This window comes from Chaetura pelagica, unplaced genomic scaffold, assembly GCF_000747805.2.
Source record: "Chaetura pelagica isolate M959 unplaced genomic scaffold, ChaPel_1.0 scaffold235, whole genome shotgun sequence".
NCBI classification, from domain to species: Eukaryota; Metazoa; Chordata; class Aves; order Apodiformes; family Apodidae; genus Chaetura; species Chaetura pelagica.
The window spans coordinates 1,479,527-1,507,088 of NW_009953215.1; the positions used below are offsets into that span (position 1 = coordinate 1,479,527).

At 36.2% G+C, this 27,562-nt stretch overlaps 1 protein-coding gene across 1 annotated transcript in view; it reads right to left on the minus strand.

The window, feature by feature from the left end:
- The window catches only part of RYR2 (ryanodine receptor 2 (cardiac)), a 262,530-nt gene that overhangs the window by 227,751 nt on the left and 7,217 nt on the right, over nucleotides 1-27,562 (minus strand). Inside the window, exons 3-4 of the mRNA XM_009997595.1 lie at nucleotides 20,942-21,046; nucleotides 4,263-4,283 (exon numbers count right to left, since the gene is read on the minus strand). Coding sequence (XP_009995897.1) covers nucleotides 4,263-4,283; nucleotides 20,942-21,046 — 126 coding nt within the window. The remainder of the gene's footprint in view (nucleotides 1-4,262; nucleotides 4,284-20,941; nucleotides 21,047-27,562) is intronic.

A 27,562-nucleotide genomic window follows, 5' to 3' on the forward strand; every position in this document is an offset into this window, starting at 1 on the left:
AAAATGCTTTCTCTTCATGGCAAACACTGAAATGCACATTGCATCCATTAATGTGAAGAGAATGACCCTGTGAAACTTATGTCAAGCCTGAGAAGTTACCTGTCATGACCTGTGATGGTCTCAGCTGTCCAGTTGCCAACAAATGGACAGGTCAGAAGGCTCCAGATACTCCTGTCACACCCTTCTGCAAGAACATTCTCCAAGGTTTTTAGACCAAATCCTTTCATAGCTAAAGGAGAATGCTTAGTTTGAAAAACATTAACTTTCAGCTTGGAAAACAAACAAACAAAAAAACCCTGAAGCAAAACAATAGAAATCACACACTTGAGGCAGGAAAGAGGCTGCTACACAAGAAATTTCTCCAACTTATCCTCTGCAGAAAGAAGAGCTATCTGCTCCTGCACGCTTACTCTTTATGCCTACGAATAACTACATGAGTTTCTGGAGTAACATTAGCAATTCAGGATGTGTATTTTAAAATAAAACAGACAGAAATTTCATGTTACAGCTTTGTTCTTAATGTAATTCTAGCATCCATTGCTCTTGAAAGGTATTGTTTGCCAAACACTAACACGAAAGTACTAAAGAGATGAAAAGGCAGCCTGATACAGTCATCAAGTGCAACAAAGAATTGTTGTACACTTCAACAATAACTCAGTAAAGTAAGATATCAAACTCGTGATGACATGCTATTTTAGTTATACAGAAAGCTCCTGTGTTTGATTCTGTCTTGACTACAATTAGAAATCTAAATAACTTGCTAACTCTACACTGTCTACAGCATAAGTGTCTAAAGTGCTTTCAGTATCTGAAGAGCTGATCGATTATGAACTAAATACAGAACATCTCTAGTGTATCAGATACTGAAATTCAAGAATCCACTGAAGGTTCCCTACTGAGCATTCAGAAATCAGAAGCAAGGTAATAATTGAACTTCTGACCTACACCTGGACTACAAATAAGTGTCTATCTTAAATCCCATCCTACTGAAATCAATGCAGATTTAATGACCAAATGATTCAAAGACCATTTCACCTTTAGAATTCACTTGTCCAAGAAACCAGAATGTGCTGACAGTTTTACATGCACCTGTTTCTCTAGCATTCAATATTCTCAAAAGTTATTCTGAGAGTTAGGACTGGTAATTGAATGTAACCAACAACTGGACTTAAGGCCTCAGCTGCATATGTTACCTGATCTTCTGGGGACAAATGCCTATGTGAGTGCTTAGTGTCATATGAATACCATCCTTGTGGAGGAACTAAGCCCACCACTCAGCAGCCAGATTACCTTCATGGCTTGGAACATGACTTAAAAATCAAACAAACAAACAAAAAAACCTGACCCTTGCAGAACTGCAAATTATTACATCTGACACACATAACACCCATTATTCTATCCATCATCCTAATTATTTTCTCTCTTTCAAAAAAAAAATAAATAAAATACATAAAATTTGAAGCTTTATCTGAGGACGCTAAGGGTGGGTTGCAAATGTAAATATTTACAGCTGTTTGGAGCTATTATATTATTTGGCTCCTTGGACAGTTTCTGGGTAGCATTTAACTTAAAATGATTGTTCAAACACCTTCTAACTATCTCACCTTAATTCTTGGGCTCTCTGACTAGATGGAAAGAGCAAAATAGTAATGAGATTTTATTTGGAATATTTGATAGCAAAGTTGCCAAGATTAGTTTTTAAATCCTTTTAATTCAGATATTATCTCCTAACTGTGTCTTCTGAAGTATTCTTGTAGTACTGTATTTGCTTACATAGAAATATCAGATCTTCAAACTAACCTAATTGAAAAGTATTGAAACCAAGTAAACTGAAAACAAGTTTGCTGCAATTCACAGTAATTGCTATTGATATACCCAACACAGCTCACAATTCTCAGATCTATAATATGGACAGAAGGAGAAATACCAAAGGAATCCTAGTATACAGGTAGAAATGCTATTCTTCATTTAAAATAAGTTTTGATCAGATTTGCATACAGATTTTTTTTTCTGGAAAGAAAAAGTGTACTTAGAAAATGTTTGTATTACTTTCTCTTGATTAAGTGAGTTTGACTTGGACAGCAATTAGCACCCACTACAAAATACAGAACACTAAGGATGGAAATGCAGATGTGGCTGAAACAGATAATGGTAGGTGTGGCATTTTAAGCAGTATTTCCATATTCACTCCATTTTTATATGCCTGCTAATTTTACATCATACAGTGCTATCCCCTCTCATTTTCTCCCAAGACCTGTATGAGAATAACTGAGTGATTCTATGTTAATATTGATGATATTACTCCCTACATTGAGTAACCTCCACCAACTATGTTATAGCCAAAATATGAATGCAAACTAAGAGATCAGATACTTGTGCACAATTAGCATATATTCCCACCACAGTAATCTGACAAATCTATCTATATTTAAGTAAATTAACTTAGTGTGAACAAAAAGTCCTTAGATAATGAAAATCGCACTGATTATAAAGCATGGAAATGCAATTAATTACTTTAATGGCACTGAAGTCATATTATTGAAACAATTTTTTCTTGGGGGTCAAAAGTTGCTTTATCAAGGCAAACTGAGACCCATCTGAGATAAAATAATTTCATATGTGAGGGAAAGCAGAATCCACTTCATCCCCATCAGATAGGAAGTTGTCTGGATCACAGAAATGGTCTATTAGGAAAAATCTTTTGCTGATATAACTTGGAACAAAACATTTAGGTGCTGCCATGGGAACTGTTTCTTTTTAAAATGGTTTCAGGACATATTTCTGTGAAGCAGTCTTCCCAAAGCAAAATGTTTTGATGTTAATTAATTACGATTTTTTAAAAAAAAAAGAAACACGTATTTATGCAGGTAATATTGTGTTTTCAAAAAACACACTTTGAATACCTCAGTCAAAAACAAGCATGTCAGAGTGTAACCAATAATATTCTGACTTATAATTTTTTATGCATTGTGAAGTATGAGGCCAGGTACCTGTTTACTCCTGAACTTCCTTTTTATTGCTATTTATTCTTTATAGGAATAAAAACACAGAATCTAAAGACTAAGAACTATGCTTTCTCACTTATAACTAAAAAGGTAGACAAAACATGACCTGATCATCATTATGGCTTTAAAACATTCCAAATCAATCTGTATAAAAATGTTCTGTTAGAAACATCCGATTCACAGAGTATGGATAATGCTGTCGTACTGATAGAATTAGCTAAAATTAATACTGAACTACAGTTATTACTTAATCAAAATGATAAATATCTACATATGTATATGTCATGACATAGCAGTGGAAATACATGAGTAGAAAGGGTGTTGAAAAGCCTTCACCGCCATTTAAAGAACACATGTATGTACAAGAGTCTCAAGCAAGCTGTAACGAGTCACTACTTACTATAAACATAATTAAAATTCTACAAGATCTGACTGAAATAAAGTAAGACCAGTGTTCTACCTATGTTCCTGACCATATACCAAATCTGGTCATGTGCAGCTTAACACAAGTATTAAGAAATCAAGGAGGCCTAATATGGTCCAAGCTTTCGAAGAGGCTTCTAACATTTTAAATGTGAGCAAACAATTTACACACACTTTTACAACCACTAATTCATACATATGCAAATGTTAGAGATCACATTGGAGAAAAACATACAAAAATATGCCCCATATAGTGGAGTTACATCAGATGCCCAAACAAATATGTATGGTATACACAGACACATTAGGAAAGGCCTTAACAACCCATTCAGCAGAAAACTGTGCTTTGACTTTACTTGCTAAGATTTATGAATTATTTTTTTTATTCTGTAGCAGCTGTTCTCCATCATTAAATGTTTCCTATGTCTATTAACTGGAGCTAGATACAGCATCACGCATTATTTCTTACTATTAATTAACTTATTGTCATGCATTTTAGGAATACAGTGTCTATACTAGAAAAGACAAGGGTGGGTTACAAAATGGAGTTATAACATTAGACAGCAAGGCTCAAAACTGACAGGCAACAATCATACATTTATATTAAACAATTCTACAATCAAATTAAAAGAGAGAAAAGTCATTGTGGTAGAATGAAATTTGGTATGACAATTCAGCAATGACCAGATCCTACATGGCCATGTATTCGCCTCCTTTTTTTGAGCCATGCAACTTGAAGGGTCATGAACACATAGGGTATCAAAACAGACAGGTTAGACTCAGTGGCAACATAAAACATTTGGGATCAAGTGAATAAAAGACAGAATCACATACCCATTTTTCCACATCAACTAGCTGTAGAAAGAAAAAGCAAGAAATCAAGTAAATCTCTTTCCTTAAATACAACATATCAAAGTCTATTTTGAAGTTAACATTTCACGTTTTCAGAAATGTATCTAGTACAGAAGAAAACATATGAGTGGAAGCTATTCTCCTGGCATTTCCTTTTTAAAATAACAATCTCTCACGTTTTGTCTTTATGGGAAGCACTTCAAATTCTGGAAGTTCATAATATCAGATAATAAGCAGCAAATGAAGAGTGATGCTGAACTAATTCCACATTGAATTCCACATTGTATTCCACACCAACCAGTCAAAAATACAGAACACACTTTCCCACAGAACTATTTCTATTTTCTTCTGGGTAAAGCTCTGTCAAAAGTGAATATTATTCACTTGAAAAGGTTTAGCAGCCGTTATTCAAGGTTTGCCATTTTAATGAATGCCTTAAGTATGAATGGTAAAATTAGGGGTGTGCAATTAGGGATAGTGACTGTACAACCTGCGTCATCAGAAAGAATCTTGCATAAGAACAGAGAACAGAACACCAAAGTGCATTCATTTTTCATGTGGGGAACTAGAGAATAATTGTGAAAGCTTAAGGTTTTGTATTAACACAACTGTTTCAAGGTTCATTAAGGAAACATATTTTAAATTACTCTGTAAAAAGTCTTTGGACCATCTCGTAGTCTTAGAAGAACTGAGAATACCTACCACAGTGCATTTCAGCTACTGGAAAGGTTACTGTGGCAATAACTATTAAAAACTAAGTTTACCAACAGCAGTATATCTGAAGTAGATTTCTCTCTGGACTTAGCACAGAAAATACTGCAGCATATAAACCCTTCAGTGATTTACAGCAGGTACACATTGACCTTTTCTTAGCAGATGTTACATAAAACTTTAGCAATAATTTATCTTAGGGCAAACTATGAGCAGCTTTCAAAACTACTAGTATTTGGATTACTTGAGAAACTAATGTAGTAAAAAGCAATGTATTTAGTTCGCATCTATCAGTTTTACTTAATGTTTCTCACTTTCAAAATATACATTTCAATTAAAATTGATTTTGTATTTTTGATATTGTACAGTCCTGCTAGCACACAAAGGTTAGAAAACATCATGTGACCTGTCAACAAGTTAACATTATTAAATTTATTAGCATTTGCAAATTTGACAATTCCTACTGCTCTTCCAAGATTCAGACTGCATTTAGATTTATAATAGAATTCAATTTTATTGTTTTATAATCTTTACTATGATTCCTGTTATCAAGCACAGCTGCAGCAATCCCTCCAAATAAAAACCAAGCGCTCTTAAATAGTTGCAATCCAAGAAAATATATAACCAGATGCTGATAAGTTATGAAATAAAACAATGGTTTAAATCTAATGCAAACTATACAAGTATGACGTCTTAAAAAAAGGAGTAAGGACTAGCTAAGTTAGATTCACAAACATATTTTTCATTTATTACCTTGCTTCTGATACATCTTTCATTTTGTTAGAATTATACATATGCCATGAGAACATAGTATCACATGAAATTTGACTGTGTGAATTGTCTAAAGGAGCTGAATTGATTCACACTTTGTTCTCTCAGAAGCTCTTGCTGCCCCAAAATTTAAGTGAACAGGGCAGCTACAATTAGAATCAGAAAGAATCCACTTAAAGTGTAACACACATCATCTTATAATTGTCCATTTACTTTTTTTTAATGGACACCAGTTAGTTTCAAGAGTTAAGTACAATATTTACCATGCATTTATAAACTGTACATACTAAATCTGCACTAGTATACCCATCTTTAAACACAATTGTCAACAGACTTTGGCATATGCCAAAGGCACCTTTATTCAGTAGTCTCTCAGGGCAACAACCTGAACTGTGCATGTACACTTACTAAACTTTACAGTTTGACACCTACACTTTGTTCCAAGTTCCAAAAATGCCCAGGCGACAGAGATAAAATTTTGTTAGCTTTTACCCTATGGAACACATCCTGGAAGATTTGTGACCTTCAAGACATTTAGTATCCCTTTTTGGTGCAAAAAACAGCCTAAGCATGAGCTAATAATGTATTTGCTTGCCTGGAAATTCCCAGTAATGCAAATCAGGTAAACTTAAAAGCAAGTAAGACTACTCTTATGTAAGATTAATTGTCCTAATGTGGACAAAATAGATGTGAAGCTCTCATAGGCAGAAATTAAAGGAAACCATGAACATCTCAGCCTAGTGCTTGTATTTAATATCTAAGCTGTAATTCCAGTAACTAGCAAGCAGATGTTTCACAGCATAGCTAAACACAGATTCTGCTTCACACTGACAACGCCATCTTTTGTCTGCCTTCACAAACTACAATCCACAGGAACCCCTTTCCCCATGTCTTCTCTTCAAGTCCAGGTTTGCCTTTTCTTGCAGACTTTTGTCTTCAAGATGTTTCAAGAGCTGTGCTTTCATGTCTATTTGGTTTAGCTCCTTCTCCATATGCAACATAGGTCAGAAAACAGAACTGAGAAGAAATAAGTTAATTTCTTTTTCCCCTAAAGTCAGTTTTTACTGACCATTATCATGGAAAGAAAACTTTGAGCACAATAGAGATTCAATGGTCACACTACAGCTCAAAAAAAAAAGGCCTGCCACTGACCTCCAAAATAGGAAACCTGTCTGGGCTGATAAAAATGTTTGCTTTTATGCCATAGGTCATTCATTCCAAATATGGCATACTGAAAAGCATGTGCCAGGCTAGAAATATTTGCATGTCATGATTCTGTGATTTGAAATAGATAATGATTTTATTCCTGTCCTTGCCTCTCCATGAGGATAAGCAGAATGCAGAAATACTGCACCTGCACTTCTTCATTTGTTCCAGTACTTACATTTGACCAAAGTGCAGTTGATCAAAGCCAAGTCTTTTTCTGGATTACGTGTAATGGTCTGCAAACAATCACTTGTGACACTAAACAAGGTGCGCTGAGGAGAAATTACAGTATTTGTCTTATCTGCAAAAGTTTTTTTCCTTGTTGTATTGCCTGTTCTCCTGTTAGCAGGGTGGCATCTCTAAAATAGCTAGAATAGTCAGGATGTTACGTAGAAGCAGCCTTCAAACTACCTCATCTTTTCATAAAGCTCTCCACTGGTAGTAAGTCCATCTGCATGATACAAAAGCCCACACTGTATTAAATGCTTTGTGCTCCACTTCTTCCCTCTCTTTCTTCCATTTTCTTCTGTCTCTCACTTTCTTTCTTTGCAGTCAGAATCATTTAGGTTATGCACATTCAAAGTTTGGAAACGCAGACCCTGCAATTAGCACAAGCTAACATTGCCATACATAAGAGCTCTCTCTTCATGACACATCACTGTCAAATGGAGTCTTATCCAGAGAATTTCTGAAGAAAATTACTGCTGCAATAGCTTGTTACTTCAGTGAGTTATGCCTGGCACCTTTAAACAACCCTTAGACTCATTAAAGTAAGCAAATAAACTATATTTATAAGAAGCTATAGTTTGCATTTTTTGCTCAAAAGTTGGATTAAAAAGTAATTCTCACCTTACTGCATCTATGACTCGTCCAAAAAGAAAACTTTCTGGTCAGTGCTAGGAAACAAAAGGAGCTCTGCTTTCTCTTATTAAGAGACCTCTGGTTTGTTTCTGACTTTTCCCACTTGTGGGTGATCTGCTAACAAACTTGCAAATCTTTTCAGCCCATCATATTAGCAACAACTGCTGGTAGTTTTCAGAAAAGTTATTAACTAGGCTACTGTAGTGTAAATTGAAGAGCTTAAACTGTCAGAAGTGCACTTAACTGCCAATCTTCAGAATTTTTTTAGGAAGTACCTTGGTAACTTGGCTTATTCATTAATATACAAAATATTTATTAAAAGAAATAGGGAGTGTTAACTTTGTCCATTTGCTTGAGGGAAGAAATTACTTCCTCCTCCCCCCATGCTGAGAAAATGATAAAACTGCCAGCTCTGTGTGTTATCTTGCTGCTTACTAATACAAAGTAATTAATGAATTCAGAGTTCCACAGCTGGGGATAGATTACTTGAATATTCAAAAATCCACCAGTTACAGTTGCATTCCTGTTCCAAAATGCCTCAGTTCCTCCCCCACAGCATGGGAAATCTTTTTAGCTCTGTGAGGAAACACAGGTTTCCCCATACCTTAAACACAGAGGAGAATTATACATGCAAGACATTTGCATGTGATGATTCCTTCACATGAGGCATGAGTGAAGGAGGGCTGTATTTTGCTCCCTTCAGCAAAGACTAGCCTGCACATAAAATTAGACAGTAGTTTGCTGGCCAGTGGCATAGAAAACATTTTATTGAACAAGGCACCAGGAAAAGTGATTAATCAGCCATGACTGGATGATTAGATGGGAGTTAATAAGCTCATGATGCAATTTAGCTGGAACTCTGCCTAAGTGACGGATATTCACAGCATTTTCCTGAAAAATGAAGTTGTCAAATATTGGAGCAGAGGTTGTGAAATTAAGATTTTTCATAATACAGAAACAATTTGGCTTAGTGTGCACACATAATGTGTGCAATCAAATGCTTTCATTCTGTTAATAAGGTCTGACACAGATTTATGAGTGCCCAAATCTGAAAAACTCCTAGCATTAATTACAATGCTTTACCACAACAATAGAGAAACTTTTATGTAAAAGTTAATGGAGATTTCTTTTTTACAGCTATTTTCTCATGTTGTCCAGGAATTAATTCTGTCTGTATTTCAGTGCTTTTCTAATGAATTTGGGGGGTGGGGGGGGGGGTGGAAGTGACATCTAGAGGAAAACAAGAACATCCTGGAACTAATGTTACTAACGGAGGAAAGAAAAGTCAGATCTTAGTACCAGTAATCATGCTGTTACACTGATCAATCAGTTCTGCTCCAAATTTAAGATCTTCTGTCAGTAAAAGGAATGGAACAACAATGTATAAAAACTGTGAATCCTATGGATGTGGAAAAATATCCAGCAATTAAAAAAAAAAAAAGCATAAATGAAACAAATGCTATCAAAAGAAGTTTTTGGAAAAAAAGGAAAAATGCTATTACAATGCAAGAGATACCCATCTTCCATTGCTGTACTCTGCAATCTGTGCAAAAATCAGGGTCAGGTTTATATGAGAAAGATAATTAATTAAATGCATACCACTCTATTTATTAAAAACCGGCTGAACTATGCATAGGGGCAACAAAAGTTGGTACACCAACCTGCAAAACAAATGAAACGTTTAGCTAAGCATTTCTTCATAGATACACGAGTGAATATAATCTGCTTGTACCACTCCTTTTAATCAACACCTTCCTGATCTAATTTTCAGGAAGCTCTTTACAAATCCCAACTACAGTAGGGTTCCTTCATACTTGGCTCTCTGAATTGGACTTCTTGATTAGTCTTATTTTGCTCACAGTCTGAACTGATGCAATATGCCAAAAGAAAAACATTAAACTGATGGAAATGAAAAATTCTCCCAGAATTAAGAGGCAAAAGCACTGAAAGTTCCCTTTATGAAATGAAGTTACCTATGAAAAGAAGATGGCTACAAACCAAAAATTCCTTATCACTTTAAATACATGCAGAATAAGCATCAGATAAAGAATTTAGAAAATGCTTCCTACTGTATTGTACTCAAATGACTGTCTATATCTGTAGCCTCCAAATTCTCAGGAGATTTGCCTTTCAAGTTATAAGGGAAGCCTCTAACCACTGTTCTACCTACAAAACATTTCAAAGAATGGCCTGTGGTAAAAGACAGTCTGAAGAAGAGAATTGATGCTAGAGGGAGAGGATGAAAATAACAAACAAAAAAAACCAAAAACAAAACCCACACAAATTAAAAAGGTTAGAAATATTTTCCTAAATGTTTTAGCACGTAACAAGAGACTTTTTTGTAGTCCACTGATAAACTCAAGAAATGGTCAGGTTTTCCTGTCAAGATCAACAGATCAGTTTATTCCATTAATCCCTTGCTTGACCTTTTAAATGTCCTAAGGAGATCTCTTTTTTAAGGTAATATTTTCTCTACTGTTCTACATGAAGCTAGAAAAATCCTGAAATAATCTATTAAAGTGATTAGGATTTCACAGGAAAAAGTAGGAAAACTCACTGGCATTTCAGAAGCCTCAACAGACAACCTATTGCATGGCTTCTTCTCCCAGCACATGCCACTGTATTAATGAGTTGATAAAGGACTAGACAAGCTGGCTAGGTGCAGGCATCTGAGCTGCAAAAATGTTATGCTGTATGCAATACTGAACTGGAGCAAGTCTGTGTCAACTGACATTTCCACTCAAAGATCTCAGTTCCCTAATGAAGTTTTATTTTCTACTTTGCAGCTTCTTGCAATACCCAGTGTCACATGAAGCACTGGAATCTTGCACTCTCTGCAGTAACAGCATATGAAGATGTTTCCTGTTATTTTCTTCAGCAGAAAAACACCATAAGAAGCGTGTGCAATGTCAAGTCTGGATATAGAGAATGTAGGACTACAACATCAAGTCAAATGTGTAAGTTTGTTGTAGCATTCGCTGTAGCAAAATATGTGCCAAAAGATTCCAATCAATGTGTTAGCAGCTTCCAGTATGCAATTATGAAATAATCAATTCACAGGTCTTGCATCTTACATGCTTAGCTGTGAAGCAACAGGACTATTTTTCCTATCCAAACATAAATGCAAATAAAGAGAGTTCACACCAAGTTCTGTAAGTTTGGTTCATGTTATATTCCTTCTGAATCAACAGAGACACTGAAAACTGTTTCCTTGACCTTACAAAATTTGAATTAAACTATAGAATCCTCACCGCTCCCCAACAACAGAATAAGTTACTTAAAGAAGAAAATAAAACATTCAGTGACAATATTTCACAAAATTTAGTGAACTGCCAAAGTAACCAGAGACAAGAATACTCTGATACAAAATGAATTACTTTCATTCACTAGGTTACATGAAATTATCACATTAAATAATCACCCCTAAAAAAAATTATGAAACAAACAGGATTTCCAAATTTGTCCCTTTCCTTCTCTGTATGTACCATTATATTCTGTGACTTATCCTAGTATTTTCTAAATAGAAACTTCTTTCCAGAAAAGTTAGTATTCTGCATATTTATCAACAGACTGTCATCTACCAAAGCCCAAGTGGAAGCTGCACGTGTTGCCATAATTACAAGCACATTCCATAGCATCAGCAGAATCTGCACAAGCAAGCATTAACTTCAAAAATCACACACAAGACTTTCTGAATTAGGCTTAAAGCAGATGACAATATCCAATCAAACAGAAGTCAGTTTTACTGCTAGGAGCCTGAGTGTCCCCTGCTCTTTTCAAGTTTCTCTGCTTTGCTCTGCCTATTTCAAACTATGCTGTTTCCATCAAGAAAAGCAATGAGTGAGCTTTTACTACCAGCACATGAAAAAGGAAAACAAAGTTTTATCTATTTAGGCACAGAGAATGGCAATTATTTGGAGGACTAAAGGGCAACTGTCTAAATAGCAAGCAGTGGAAAAGATTGCAGCCAAGGCAGAAAAGAGGAGAGTGCTAGGGAAAAGGAGGACAACCTCAGAGCTCAGCAACTATCACATATTTATCAAAAAGCCATTTATGGATGAAGATCAAAGGTCTTTCGAGAGCAATGAATGACAGGATAATACTTCTCCTCACTTACCCTGTTGATAGTACTCTAAAAGCACAGGTTTCAATTTTAATTTGACAGCTAAAAGACTGGTATCTACAAAGAGCCCATGGAGAGACAAAAAGAGCACAGACCATTCTTCTAACCTAACTATATGTATGTGTATATATACCTATATTTTACAGGCATGCTTTTGAAGGGGAAGGACTCAATTCAGCCTTCCTGCAGGAACTCACCAGGAGCCTTTACTGCAGCTGAGATCCTGCAGACACTCCAAAATGAGGCCTGTTGGCATGGGACCTGCTGCACATCACAGGAAAAAAAAGGGGCTGGATAGGCTGGCAGCACTGGCTGCTGCTGGCAGCAGCTTCCTGTTCAGTCAGGACTTCCCTGCCCAGCAGCCCACAGGCCTGCCCCTTGCTGGGACAAGGTTTCAAATGCTCAAAACTAAAAATCGGGTTTAGGAACAGCTGGGAGACCCTAATGCACACTGAGGCAAGGTCTTGGTTTATGGCTCCCACAGAATATTGAGCTCTTCCCAGGGCCTGCAACCCTGGTTGCTCTGAGATGAGCTTAGCTGAGGTGGATGATCCTGCCATTCAAAAAGGCAAGACAGGTCCCCAGTAAAAAGCAGAGGTTCATAGCCTCTTAGGCCAGGTAACATCCTGGGCTAGAAATCAGTCACCAGGAGCCCAGACACAGAACTTCACCTCTGTAAACAGAGCTGCTCCCTGTTCTCAACCTTTTTTCTGTTAACTTACATTCCTGGTTATAAAATCCTTCATTTCTTTCACTTTCTTTCCCCCCATCCCCAACTCAAGAGTTGTTGCCATTCTCGTAAGTAAATTAAAAATAGTAAGTCTCTATGATAAGAGAGAACTGGAAAAAAAAATAAATCTGTCTGTTAACTTTAGACCTAGACTAGTGTAACTCTCACACTACAGTAGTACTTAAATACTTAAAATAGACTGAAAAATCTGCTTGGAAGGCTTTGGCTATACTATTGTTATTGGAATAAAATGTTTGATGGCTCCGCAGCATGACCTTCCAAAACCAGAAACCATACCCTCTCAAGTGAATCAACACTACCACAGTTGCTAAGAAATGGCTGGGCACCAAAAGAAACAATTTTTCCACAGACAAATATTTATTAAGTGTGAAATAACACCTGTTCTCACTGGACCTGTCATTTTTGCTAAGACATTGTAGGTTCACTCCATGATGTAGATGCCATAGATTCCAATTTTTTATTGCTGTGGAGAGATGAAGTTACATGCATGCAGATGTATCCTCATGCTAACAGTACCTATCCAGACCTGTTCAGCAGCAATGTTCTGTGACAACTGTCAGGAAACCATGCACTCAAGATCAACTCTGACACATGACACTAGCAGTACAGAAATTAATCCTGCCCATCCCCAAACTCAATTGATTCCCCTTTCCTGTTCAGGACAAGAATCAAGCCTGTTCAGTCCTGCTTAGTCTCATAATCCTACCTCTACCTCTTCTTTTCTTTTAAATGCTCCTCATGTTACTGTCATTCAAATGTTACCCCTTTTGGGAAGACTAATCACTTCCAAATTTGAACTAACATCGAAGTCCATGATGCATACACAGCATCATTAACTTCAAAAGAACCCCAAGGTGTTGAGCCCCTCAAGATAAGGAGAGCTAGAAACAAAATTACATTAAGAAAATCTTGAGAGAATTTGAAGATTAGGATTTTTTTTCTAATTTCCCACAAAAGGTATTAGTTTGGTACCTCCAGGAGGATGAGCACACTGAACACATTTCAAGAGGAAGAACCCCATATGTAATTTTCCAGCTGCAGCTTCTTTGAGGTCCTACAGAGCTGCCTGATAGTAGACTACTTTCTTGTTATGCAGCACTGCCTACACCATTAACATTTTCCACACTCCCACCTGTATAGCACTGCTCTGCATTTCCTACACAGATAATTTTGCATGAGATATTGAAATAGTCTTTAAACTTACTATTATAAGCCACTAAGATGAAACAAAGGATCCCTCTAGTTTTTTTTAATTGTGCACAGTAATGCAAATGAGAGCTTTTTTTTTTTTTTTACGTATGAAGTAAAGGAAGAGAAATATTAAAAAGACTTCAAGTTCACTCAGGTTTTCAGACAGAACATAAAGAAAAATATAGTGTGATTTCCTGAATAAATAAAGCACTTTAAATCACCCCATGCTGCAGAGCCCCACACTATCCTAACATATCCTAGTACGTGTCATTCAAAACACAGAAATTGTAACTTTATACATTCACTTTCTTGCTACAGAAGACAAGCGAAGATATCCTTACTTATTTCAGTAATACATTTTTTCTAGTAAGCAAACAAAAAGCTGACATTTGATGTGAAAGGCCACAGAAGCAACTGAGAGAAATCCATCTCGTTACATATAGAGTAAGTGAGTTCATTGCATCTGTCTTGCAATAGTCATTAAAACAGAATTCCAATAGCAGCACATTGCACTCCAAGTGCTGCTGATGTTGCTAGCAAGCAATTAATGTAGCATAAAGCCTAGCCACCAGCAGAGGAATTGCAATTTCCATCCACTTTGCTGATAAAATTGCAAAAAACCTTACCGAACCCCATAGCAGTCTCATACTCTTCTATATATACCTGAACAAAAATAAGCCCATGCACACACTGCCTATTGGCAGAACAAAGCACAGTCCAGCACAGAAGACCTCCAGTAGCTCTCATCAGAATAGCTGTCTCTTATTTTACACCCTCCCAATGAAAAGAGATGGCTGGATGGTACAACAATAAAATTGGGATGATTTGGCACCTGCTCATCTGCTAGACCACTATGTACAAGAATGCTTTACCACTGCTGACAGAAATAATTAAAGATGCTGTGAAAGAGTTCACCAAGAGTTCTCAATCACTCTGATGATACATCTCTGACCCACAGAGACACACACCATACTGGCAGGTGAAAGCAAGCCATTGAAATAGTGCAGCACAGAGCTACAAAGATGATGAAGGGACTGGAACATCTCCCTTATGAGGAAAGGCTGAGGGAGCTGGGTCTCTTTAGCTTGGAGAAAAGGAGACTGAGGGGTGACCTCATCAATGTTTACAAATATGTATGGGGTGAGTGTCAGGAAGATGGAGTTAAGCTTTTCTCAGTGATGACCAGTGATAGGACAAGGGGTAATGGGTGCAAATTGGAGCATAGGAGGTTCAAGGTGAATATCCAAAAAAATTTTTTTTACTGTGAGAGTGACAGAGCACTGGAACAGACTGCCCAGGGAGGTTGTGGAGTCTCCTTCACTGGAGACATTCAAAACCCACCTGGATGCGTTCCTGTGTGATGTACTCTGGGTGACCCTGCTCTGGCAGGGAGGCTGGACTAGATGATCTTTCAAGGTCCCTTCCAACCCCTAAGATTCTATGATTCGCCACATGTATTTTTGTGTGTTATATATAAAGATACAAAATCTATTCTCCAGTGTATGGCATGTAACATACAAGCTGGAGTCTTCAAATTTCAATGGCCTCATTTCTGATAATTATCATGGAGGACTATAAAAGACATTACAAGGCAAAAGACTAGTAAGTTATTTATATATCATGACCACTGTATATATTTGAGAAAACCCTTCCAAAGCAAGTGTAACTTGAGAAATCACAAGCTCTTATTGGTTTCAAAAGAAGAGAGGTTTTTGTTCTAGCCAATATAAATGATATATGACTTTGTGCTTGTTTACTTTCTGTAAAATGTCCTTTAAATGCCAAGCTAATTTAATTTCCTGTACATAGTTGCTGTACTCAAAACTTTTCTCATTCTCTTTGAGACAATAAATGCATTAAAATAGAATTAAAGTTCAAATTAGCCACTTGTTATACAAATACAGATAGTAGCAATGTTTTCGAATCCTCATATTCTTCCTTTAGAAGAAAATCATTTATAGTGAAGTATATTAAATACAGATATATATATCTTTGAAATACATTTCAAATAAGAGCTAGTAGCAATAGTCTTTATGAAGGTTACCTTACACTTCATTCTAATTTGTATACCCTCTTGGCAATTTTTATTTTAATAGTTTTGTTGTTGTTGTTGTTGTTTTCAGCATGCTTGCTTGCAGTTGGTTTCAAAATAACTTTCAGACAAAGTCTAAATCATTTGCTGAGGTAGCTGAGATTAAGAAAATACCTGACGTGTTTCCATGTCAAATATGGCTAGATACCTTTTCTTTCAGCAACTCTACAACTATCACAAAATAGCAAAGAACTTTCTAGAATCTGGAAAATTCACCTGGATGTTATCCATAGAGAATCTAAGTAGGTAAGCTTCCTCAACTGGCCCTGATTTTGCCCAAGAAACTGGTAATAACCAGTGTCATCACCTGCTTTGCCTGCTATATGTCCTGGCTGAAATCTGCATGCTGGACCCAAAGGTACCATCACTTTAAGATTTTTCATGAAACACCAGAATCCACAAGAGATAACATATTGAAAAAAAGAAGGCAATCCCTGGATATACAGGCAGGACAGTCCAAGCAGGACACAGGGGAATCCTTTTGCTTGTCATAAAAGGTGAGAATGGTGACAGCATACTAAGTTAAAGTCTGTTGTCTAACTTTTATGAAAAAGATGCTTAAAACTCGAAGCTGAAAGAAGCAGTGAAATTCTAAATCCCTTCCTCACACCTGAAACCTGTCAACTTCCTTCCCATGTACCTGTGGCACCTCTTCTAAGAAAAAGACAGCAGTGCAGAAGAGGTGCACCAGCACAAAAGCAGTTGATGGTAATGTAAAACTGTCAACTTTGCCTTCCTTTCCTCTTGCAGAGACAAAGTTAGATTCCTTTCTCCTACCCAATATCCATCACACGCAGAACAACATAACTTATCTACCTTTATTTTTAATATTGTTCATATTATCCATAAATCTCAGAAGTTACTGAATGCAAGCATACTAATGGGATAGAAGGCCAGGCTTCATTTCCTAAAAGAAAATTTGGGAAAACCTCCAGAAACTGTTCTGATTATGGCATCTCAGCACTTTCACAAGGAGAAGGTCCTACATGTTAGAGCTCTAGAACCTAGTGGAGGAAGATTTTCTTAGGAAAAAAACAAACAAACAAAAAAACCCTAAACTAAAACACCCAGACTTAAAAGAATCGAAGCAAAACAGTTACAACAAAATAGTTACAACATCTTGTGGTGATGGTTCCTGAATTATCCTGGAAAGACATGGATTTGCTTTCTCAGGATAATTAGGTTTGATAAGCTTCAGTGAAAAACTAGGCACCGAGCTCTGAAGAGGTCTCACTGGAAAGATTTAATGGCCAGGCTAAGAATATATGATCTTAATGCTTTTTTCTGTTCTTAAAAGCTCTATAAAAACCTAACAGTTTCCATTTCCATATTTTACCTGCTCTTCTAATAGTTAAAAATTGCATTCAAAAACCAAGTCAAAATAATTACAGAATAATTCCTAGGCCATAGGCCCTTCTAGGACAGAGCAGCTATATACAATTCAGCTTGCCCAAGACACCAGAATCCAGACTCCGGGCACGCACGTAATGACACTTTTCATTTATATGCTTATTTACTATTCCCTTTCCACAGTATTCCTCCCTTCTTCTGCACACAGAATGGTTCTTTTCTGTGGGGGAATTAACAATAAAAGTAGCACATGCATATAGTACTCAAGTGCCTAGCAAAATAAAAAATTTACCTGTTTAAAATGAAAACTGTAAATAAAGCTGCCAGAGCAAACAAAACAGGCTGTGGTTTTATTTTTTGAACCAAAAGCATGTAATCAAGATATTAATTTCAATGGTTTAATAAACTGCCAGAGCTAAACATAGTATTTTAAAGGGAACTAGTATAAACTCAGAACACAAAGGAACTACTCAGTGCCTGGGGCTAGAAGAAACAGAGCACTACACAGGTTCTCATAGAATTTCACTCATTTTCAACTGTTGCTTTTGATACTAGCATTTAGTTGATTCAGGAGAAAAGTAGGTAGACTCAGATGGATCACTAATCTCATGAAGTACAGATATTCTCATTTTGGGATTCTTGCACTAAAAGGTAGGGTTTTATTGCAAAGGTAATCTTGCATATTTAATACATACAATGAGAATAAACATTAAATCCAGTTGCTGCACACAGATATTCTTTCTTAAGGACAAGAAAAGCTGTTAATTCTTCTGACCCAAGTCAGCATGATCTTTTCTTTATACTACTCAACCATTTCATTATTGCTGACTTACCTGTTGAATAATAAGAATACCTAATACATAAACACAGCATTCAAGAGATTACACAACATAAAAAGTGAAGAAGCACAAGGAGACCACTTTTAGACACAGCAGTCTCAATGACCTCTATTGTAATGAAAAGTAATTGAGGACTGAAAGGAGCTCCCTTTGCAAGATTCTTTCCATCAGAAAACTGAGGTCATATTGAATCCAGTTTATAGTAACAATCTGACAAGAAATTACTATACTTTCTTCTCCTTAATGAAATAAAAACATTGTTATTCTAAACAAAAAAATGATGCTGCTCCAGGAAGACATAAGGCTTCAGATGTATGCACAAAATCACCTCTTCTCATAAAATTTAAAGCAACCACATCAGTCATCAAATGCAGAAGTTCTAACAGTTACTTCAAACAAATATGAAGCTGCCTACTGAAGTAACTATCCTCAAAGGAAAAGTTTATTAATTTTTCATAGGAACTACATAGAGATATCAAATGTCAGTTCTGTTAATTTATCAGCAAGTACAAATTCAGTCATTCTAGTATTATCATTACTCTTGATTTCCAGAGACTTACTACAAAGAAAAATGACAATGCAGACAGCAATATGACCATGTTCATTTTCAAGCTACTGTTTTCAGTATTTTCTCCCAATAGCAAAATATACATATGCAAGAGGCACACAGGCAGATTCCTAAACCATTTACATAGAAGCCAAGCAAAATTTCCAGTAGAAATACTTTTGTTATTCAATGAAAACGAGCTGAGGTGGTATAGCTACAGCCCTGTATCATCTGCTAGTGGTGGGATTAAATAGCTCCTGAGAGCACAGTAAACTACTTTGTAGACAGGTAACAAACAACCTAATGACAACACTCAGACACTTTGTTGTATCCTTCTTGTGTGAGTCTCAGAAGACCTGTGAGTACAGAAATCTACACATCAGTACAACTGCCATCACTTTTCTTGAGGTATAGATATGAATGCCCAGAATTCTGACCTTCCTAGTTATGCACTGAAAACATCAGTAACTGTTTCCAGGAAATACCAGATTAACATTAAAAAAACCCGTGAATCTTGGAGTATGTAGGTCTCATCAGTCATTGTGCCCTACAAAAGTCTTTTTCTTCTCACATCTAGTGCAGAAAATAGTCCAGAACTAGTGCAAATATTCCACCTGAGACTCAAAAAAGCTTTCTTTAACCTCCCGACTTTCCAATAGAATCCCCAAGCTCAAATTTTCCAATCATTCTTCAGGGAACTTGGTAATTTTTCCCTTGTTCTCTAGATGTCATCTCTGTATTAAGAGTAAATATTCACGGAACAGTTAGCCCCAAGGCTCTGGCAAATTTTCTGCTGGGCTGAATTTAGCAATTAATGGTACAATTTTTTAAAAAAGTTTCAATACTTCATATTAAAAAATTGAATGTTTATTTCATACACTCTATTCTGCCCTATAACACTACTTGAACACACACTGCGCCCTACACTTTCTTTTGTGCCTGCTCCTGCCCACATCTGGTGGGAATAAACAGCATTAAAACTGTTGCTCTGCTTCACACATATGGGTGTACACAGCTGTCACTGCACATTCTTGGGTTTGAACCATGATTTTTTTATATTATACCTGTATGTGCTCAGTTCTTCTGAATTATTTTCTTTTCTCCTGTGGATTTGCTTGCTCTTGGCTTCAGTATTTACAAACCAAGATAAGAAGGATCCCTGTTTAAAAGCATGGATCTGCTTACTCTGCTTTCCCTTCTCTGAGATGTGGTTTTCACTCTCTTGCTGTTGGAGATAGTCCTTGGAGCAAATCCTCACTGACAGCACACCTTTGAATTATCCATGGGACTGCTCCTGGTCTTAATTTCACAAATACCATTTTCAGTCTCAGTGCTTTGCATTTAATGATACTGACTACTCTATGTTAGTTTAAAGTTTGCTTTCTCAAGACATTCCCAGAAGTATCAGAAACATGTTTCTCTTCTGCCAGCTTTCTTGAGTGACGGACTTATTGTTAACCCCTACTTCTCTGTTACGTTACTCCTGGGCCCACAGTCACACTTCCTCACTTACAGTTTATAGGATTTGAGCTGGAGCATGATATTTAAATTAACCCTTCAGGGTGTATATGGAAAACACAACTGCATCATAACAAATCAATTACACACCAGAGAACACAAATTCCACTGTTATGATTTTTTTGAAAATACCTATTTACAGTCAAGTTATTAACTTTATTCCTATTAACCTTCATCTTTCAGGCTGCAAAAATGTTTTAGTTTCCATATTTCTTGTCCACCGAGACTGACTAACATTCTATTTCCAGCTCTAAAGGTGAGTTAGAGGACATTTTAGCTCAGGCCACACAGAATAATTTCACTATTTCCAGAGAAAAACAGCACATATCAAAGTTATTTTAAGACTGCTTGACAGTCTCACCTGATAGTCAGAAATCCTCTGGAAGCTTATCTCTTCTGAAGAAGTGATCAAGCTTTACATTTCACATTATGAGATCACAAATGAAAACATTCTTGTAGCTCTATGCTGATCCAGAGCACATTGAAATTGTTGTGAATTTACAACTCTGGCAAGCTTCAGTGAAAGCTACAAGTGTTTAGAATTTCTCAAAAATCAGGCTATTCCTGTGGAAAAGGAGGAAAACTAAACATAAGCCATTTATGATGCTATAAGCTTGTGCCAGTCATGAAATCTGTGGTACAGTGGGAAAAAAGTGGCTGTATTTTGCAAGGTGAAAAAAAGTGAGTATTTGATAACTTACCCCTTCTGCCTTTTCTTCTGTGTTAGCCAGCATTTCCTGGAGGGCTCGTACTGACAGAGACTGCTCCAGCACAAAGGTGCAGATGGACAAATCAGGTGGAACATTCTAGGTGAAAGAAAAACATATTACATTAGTGACAGATTTTCCATGAATCTGGAAGATCTGCTATATCCTCAAGAGTATGAAAGCCAGCCAAATACTGGGATGCAACACGCAAGGCTTAGCCAGCAAGTGAAAGGAAGTGATTCTTTCCCTCTGCTCAGCATTTGCAAGCTGACACCTGGGCTACTGGATCCCATTTGGGACCTCTCAATAAAAGAAAGAAACCAATAAATAGCATCAAGCTCAGCAGAGGATCACCATGATTGTCAGGACTGGTGCTCTCACCTGTGTGGCTGCAGGAGCTGAGCTCAGTCAGCCTGGATGGAGGAGAGAGAGGAGAGGGAGATCTTATGGTTCTCTTTACCAATCTAGTGGTGATTACAGGGAAAACAGGTGAACACTTTTCTTGGAGGTGCTACTTGAAAGGAGCCAGAGCAGCAAAACAAGTAGTACCAAAGAAAATTACAATTAGACATTGCAGAGAAAAATTCACCGTGGGAGTAGAAAACATTGTCAAATGCTGCCAAGCAAAGTGGTGAAATGTCCACTTGGACATTAGACATACTGATCAGATTGTGGGGGGAACAAATGTCAGTCTTTAGGCTACTGGTGGCAGCCACACCTCATCCTGATGATAGTTCTCAGGTCAAGATTAATTTTCTGTAATACAGAAAGCATAAGGCACTGAGTGTCAAGGCCAAGCCAGTAGCTTCTCAGTAGCAACTCCATTTCTCAGAGCTTCAAATTGTCAATTACTTATCTAGACAATCTGATCAGGCATAATTACAACCTAATATGCAAGTAACTTGTTAAAATACTTATAACACAAACTAAAAATGGTATATTAAATTGTAAAAGGAGATATGTACTACTAGGATTAAAATAGGATAAAATAATAGATTACTATTAACTTTTTCTATTGATCCTTCAGCATTGTTTGTAATAGCACCCATAGTCAGCAAAATTAGACAAAATACTTTTATTCTTATCTGCAGTTTTAAAAGCATACATGTTACTGTAGTAATTGCTGGGTTACCTAGAAAATTGAAAATTATTTACTCATCCTGTCATTTTAAACTCTATTTATTGTGTACAAGAATTTTCTCTAATAAGATTTACATAGTAAACTATACTATACTCTGTGGTAAGCAGATTAGCAAATTAGATAATCATACCCTTTATTTAAAAGGTGTTCTGACCAAAGCTTTTGAAATGCTATTTAATATCTCTAACTCTAGTCCAACCCACTACTGAATCATGGATACTGGATTATTCATTATGCACTATTTCGGTTTTAATTCATTATTATTTACAAGCATAACATAGTCCACTGTGATGACAATAAAAGCAAGAGGCCGAGATGCAAAACTCAGTCCCACTGTCATTACTCTGATGATCACACAACATTAACAAGCACTAACAATAACATGACATGCTCATATGACATGATGCACATACTCCTATGCATATAAACTGAACTCCTACCTCTCATCAATATTAGCACAAGATTGAAGAATAGCAAATTGCACTAGCAAACACAATCCTGTCTCTAAGAATAAGCAGCTTTACCCCAGCTTTATTTCTCTTCCTAGTTACTTGCAATCTTCCTATTAGTCTTTCTAGGCTCATGGTTATTTTTGTTTCTCTTCTAATCAAAGTCCCAATGAAAGGGCCTTGGAGATACTTAATCTCTAACTGTTTAGTGAATATTCTCATATCAGTACCTAATAAAACACCTTAACTAAGCAGCTTGATTTACAGAGCAGCCACAATTTGCATCATTGTCAGAAATAAGATGTGGGTGTTTGTAACTTTTTTCAAACTAGCACATGTTTACTAGCACATGACTACCTTTGAAAATCCAAGTAGGAGGATTCAGAAAATTAATTTTAGTACAGAACTAGAAGCAAAACATCTGTAGCCCTTTTTGTGGGAGTAGCCCAGAAGAAACTGAACCATCCTCTATTTTCAAGTTACATTGAAATTTATATACCTCAGTGTTCTTGGCAGTCCTTTCTACTTAAATGAGATTCTGTCTGGTGACAGTGATGAAACACACTCAATATTACCAAGTAAAAATATCTATTTCTAGGACTCTACATGGAAGGCATAACTCTCCATGTTTTAAGTCTTTCATCAAAAAGATTAACACAACACAGAAATACGTGGCTCTGACAACAAGGCCCATCAGCCAAATAGAATGAATTATATTCAGCAAATCCCAAAACAGGAAAGACAGAGCATTAATTTTTGGCCTTAAGGTTTCGGTTCTAGAGGAGAGGACCTTTCAAGAACAATGTCAAGCTCCTGCATGTTTATCATCAGCAGACTCCTACAAAAAACTTGCTTTCAGTTGTTTATGACTATTTCAGTCTGAAACCATCATTTCCTATATGAGGCATCTAGAAAAGACTGAGCATTGACAAAGTATTCCATCCAAAACAGTTTTTTCCCTCACAACTACAGAAGTCTCAACACTGAAAACTTATTATTTTATATCTAAAAACTCTAATGCTCTCATGACGAGTTGTTTGACAAGGGACTGGTCTTTTGTTACAAGTATGCTTTTAACTTTTTCTAGGAAAAAATTTGAAAATCCGGTCAACTTCTTCCCTGAAAAATGTCTTTTTTACCATTGTGAAAAGTTCATTATTAACAATTGAAAGCTCTAAAGACTCATTGTTCACAGAAGAGCTGCTTCATGGGATAAAACTGGAGAACTCACAGGAATACCAGGTGGGTGAAACCAGAATAGGGTCTAGAATAAAAAAGCAAGGGAAAAGGATATCAATACAGGATAAAACTGCAAGCAGTGGCACTGAGTCCAAATCCAAGTGCACTAAAATCAATGGATTTTCAATGCCTAGAACACAATCCAGCTTCAAGCCCTCCATGGTTTCTTTGAAACATATTGCTTGCCTCTGCCACTACATGCTTACCATCTGCTTAACATATCTCGTTAATTTGACCTAAACAAATGATTAGTTTAATTTTGTAAAAAGATTGTCTTCTTGTGGTCACATATACAAAGTTTCCACGTTATCCATATTTCTGAGTGTAGAATTGTCTCATAAACAAAGTCTTATATTTGACAAAGTCATCAGAGGAAAAATCTTGATGCATCCTTTCTGTTGATACATCAAAGATGAACACTCACCTACGGTGGTTTATGTCTTATCACAAGATGTTACAAAGACACTCAGAAGGAACCTGCTTCTTGGGTTTTCCCTCTCTCACAAGCTCCTTTGAAAATCCATAAGAAATCTATTTCAACTTAGGCTGTTGTTACACAAGTACAACTGTATTTCCTTTTATGCTTGTAAACAGCATCAAATTTTTATATCATAATTTTTCAGTTTTTGCTATTTGGAAACAACTTTGATCCTGAGAGCTCTCAAGGGGGGTAAGGCTATTACTAACAGAGCAGACTGTCTTAACTGCTTGGAAGTTGTAATTCCCAGCATGATATATACCTTTTTAATGGATTTAGAACCTAGTACATTCCATCTCTAAAACGGATAAGAGGGGTTTTTTTCTTTTTTCCTCTACCTCTCCTTGTGGTCTCTTCTAACCATACCTAAGTCCAACACATCTACATTACTGATAGCTGCTTCTCTTATTTTATCTGTTCTCTGAAAAACTAAACATCATAGCAACAAAAAAGAGTTACATTAAAAAAGAAGCTATGCAACTGTGTTTCAGTCTCGCAGGATAAACCTGGTCAATAAACTTAAAAGCCATTATAAAATATGGTGCATATATACTCAGAAGCTTGGATGAACATTAGGTAATAGTATATCACCTTAATGCAGCATAAATGTGTTCATCTTTAAGGTAATTTTAAAAATTCAATGCTAATTATTAAATAAACCCCAACAACAAAGGATCAACACTGCTACAGATTTTCTAGGCACACACCCAAAATAATAAAACATTTTATGTTTAACTTCATTCTGATCCTGCAAATTCTATGTTATTATGTTAATCTTACATGTATTATGCAAAACTTTGCAGTTTCCTTTTATTCTTAGAGATTACGTTGTATCTGTAGCTACCACAACAAGTGCTGTAACAATCTAGGATATTATCAGTTGTAAGGGTATAATCGCTCTAGAACCTGGAAGGGAACAGCTACCCTTTGATTCTTCCAGATGATCCACAAAGCACTATTTTGGCCCTTTCTGGAAAGCATAGCAGATGCCCAACAAGAAAATCTTCCTAATCTCTGAACAGACAGATAATAAACTACGCACATTACAAAAATTATACTTCAAAGTAGGAATCCTATAATCTTTCAGAATCAAAGAAGTAGGGAAATGAGTTTGTCTTTTGTGGCTGTAAAAACTGACATGGCCTGGCCTGTCTCAGTAGAAATCTTACCTCTGCATGATAACCAATAGGACTTTTGCAGTCATTCTTTTACTGTTAAGTGTATACCATAGCCAAAAACTTCACAGTGGAATTCTAACATATAAAAATGAAATCCAAATAAGCACAAATACTAACCCTTCCAGGATACCTTACACCAACTCTGATGAGCAATTCATTCACTTTACAGTGAATGTGAAACAACATGTCTAAGAGAAGCAAAACCTGCTTATCTACAAGGTAGCAATTATAAAACATAATCATGGACACCAAATGTTAACCTCTAAGGACTTTTTTCAACTATTGGAAAATTGGTGCCTATCTAATATCAATGAAATGGGAACTGGGAATTTATGTTTTGAGACACCTCTGACTTGTCCTTAAAGGAAGGAAAGGAGATATATCATCAGGTCTGTCCTGAGCATCAAAGTTTTGAAATAGCAAAGCATACACAACTATTAAAATCCTGTGTTGCAAGTTGCAACAATTCACTTAAAGTACCAAATTGCATATCAACAGTCAATACTTTATTTACATATATGTAAAATAAAGCAGTTCTTGTAACTAAATAATGCATACCTTTTGTTCTGAGTCAATACGTGCTTAATTCCATTTTTTAAATTATTCAAAACAAATTAAAGGCAACCAATGAATTTTCAGTCTGTCTCATCAGCATTACAGCAGCTAAATGTGCTTCATTAACATTTAGGTGTGCCAGCACTTACTGCCTGGCAAAAAAATAATAAATTACAAAGCCAGTTTATGAAGATTAATAGTGTACCATACATCAATTCTTTCATTAATTTTTTCCCTCTCTTTTCTCCCTAAAAGTAAGGACTATCTGCCAGGGCATTATTCATGGATTTAGGGACAGAGTTTCACTACTCATAAAAAGTGCATTCATACATTCTAACATTAATTTCTGTTTTTAAAAAAACTCAACATATACTCAGAAATTGTGATTTATCTGTTCATGTGCAAATGTATAAAGCTTCTGTTTGACTGGGCACGGTACTGCATTTGAGCATACACTGTGTGATGTAAAAAATAAGCACTTACTTTACTACACACCTTCAATAACTACAACATCAAAGATCTTGGAAGACTAATTAGTGATTTTTTTATTCAGCTTCTTGAAGATTCAAATTTTGTCCTTTTTTTTGTTTAAGGTGCCAAAATACTGTTGCTAAGCTGTTAAGCAAACAACTGCTGCTTTAAAGGACTCTGCTTATCATTCAGTGACATACCAGCACAAAAAGCTGCCACAAAGCACTGTCTAGACAGAAATACCCTTCCAAGCAAACAGCTCCCTGCCCTCTGAAGAGAATTATGCAGAAGCTAATAAAGCAAAGGGCTTATAAAGGTAGAGGCAGTAAAACCAGTCTCAAGGAGCTGGCAAACTATGTGGACTGTTACTCTTTTCCTACTACTCTTGAATACACATTGAAGGAGGGAGTTGAACAAGATGTTCACAGATATCACCCCAACGAGCAACAATCATATCATTTAGATCATTCACCAGCCCAGAGTTTCTTTCTTGATTGTATTCAAGTTCTTTTCAAAATTTCATATTTTGACATCACGTAAGATAGTCAATAGTGTCAAGAAATAGTGTCAAGACCTTTGGAGATACCTATTACGCATAACCACTCATTATTTTCTAGATGCTTTTAATTTTATGTTACCAATATCTCAACTTTTACCTTACCAAGCAAAGATGTTCTACATCTCTACTACAGTGCATGTTCATGCTGGGGATCTAACACAACATTTCAACTGCTTCGTTACTAGAAGATTTTCCAAAATAACCAGACCTCTTCTTAATTTATTACACTATGGAAGCCACCTTTTCTACAGAAATAAACCAATTCCCATGAGAATTATGTGGACAGTTATATGTGTGTGAAAATAAGAGCTTTAATGGAAACTATAGATGCAGCTAACCTCCATGATACATAAGCTGGAATCTTACACAATGGGAAAGAATTCTTTTGCTATTTTGAGTTGTTAAAGTGAGACTTCTATATTAATTATATTAATCTGTAAACATATTTGTAACTGTATCATCCAAGAGGGGTCAAAATAATTGTAAGTTTACTACTGACCAAATCACTTATCAAATATGGCACTCAAAGCATATTAAGCTTTATT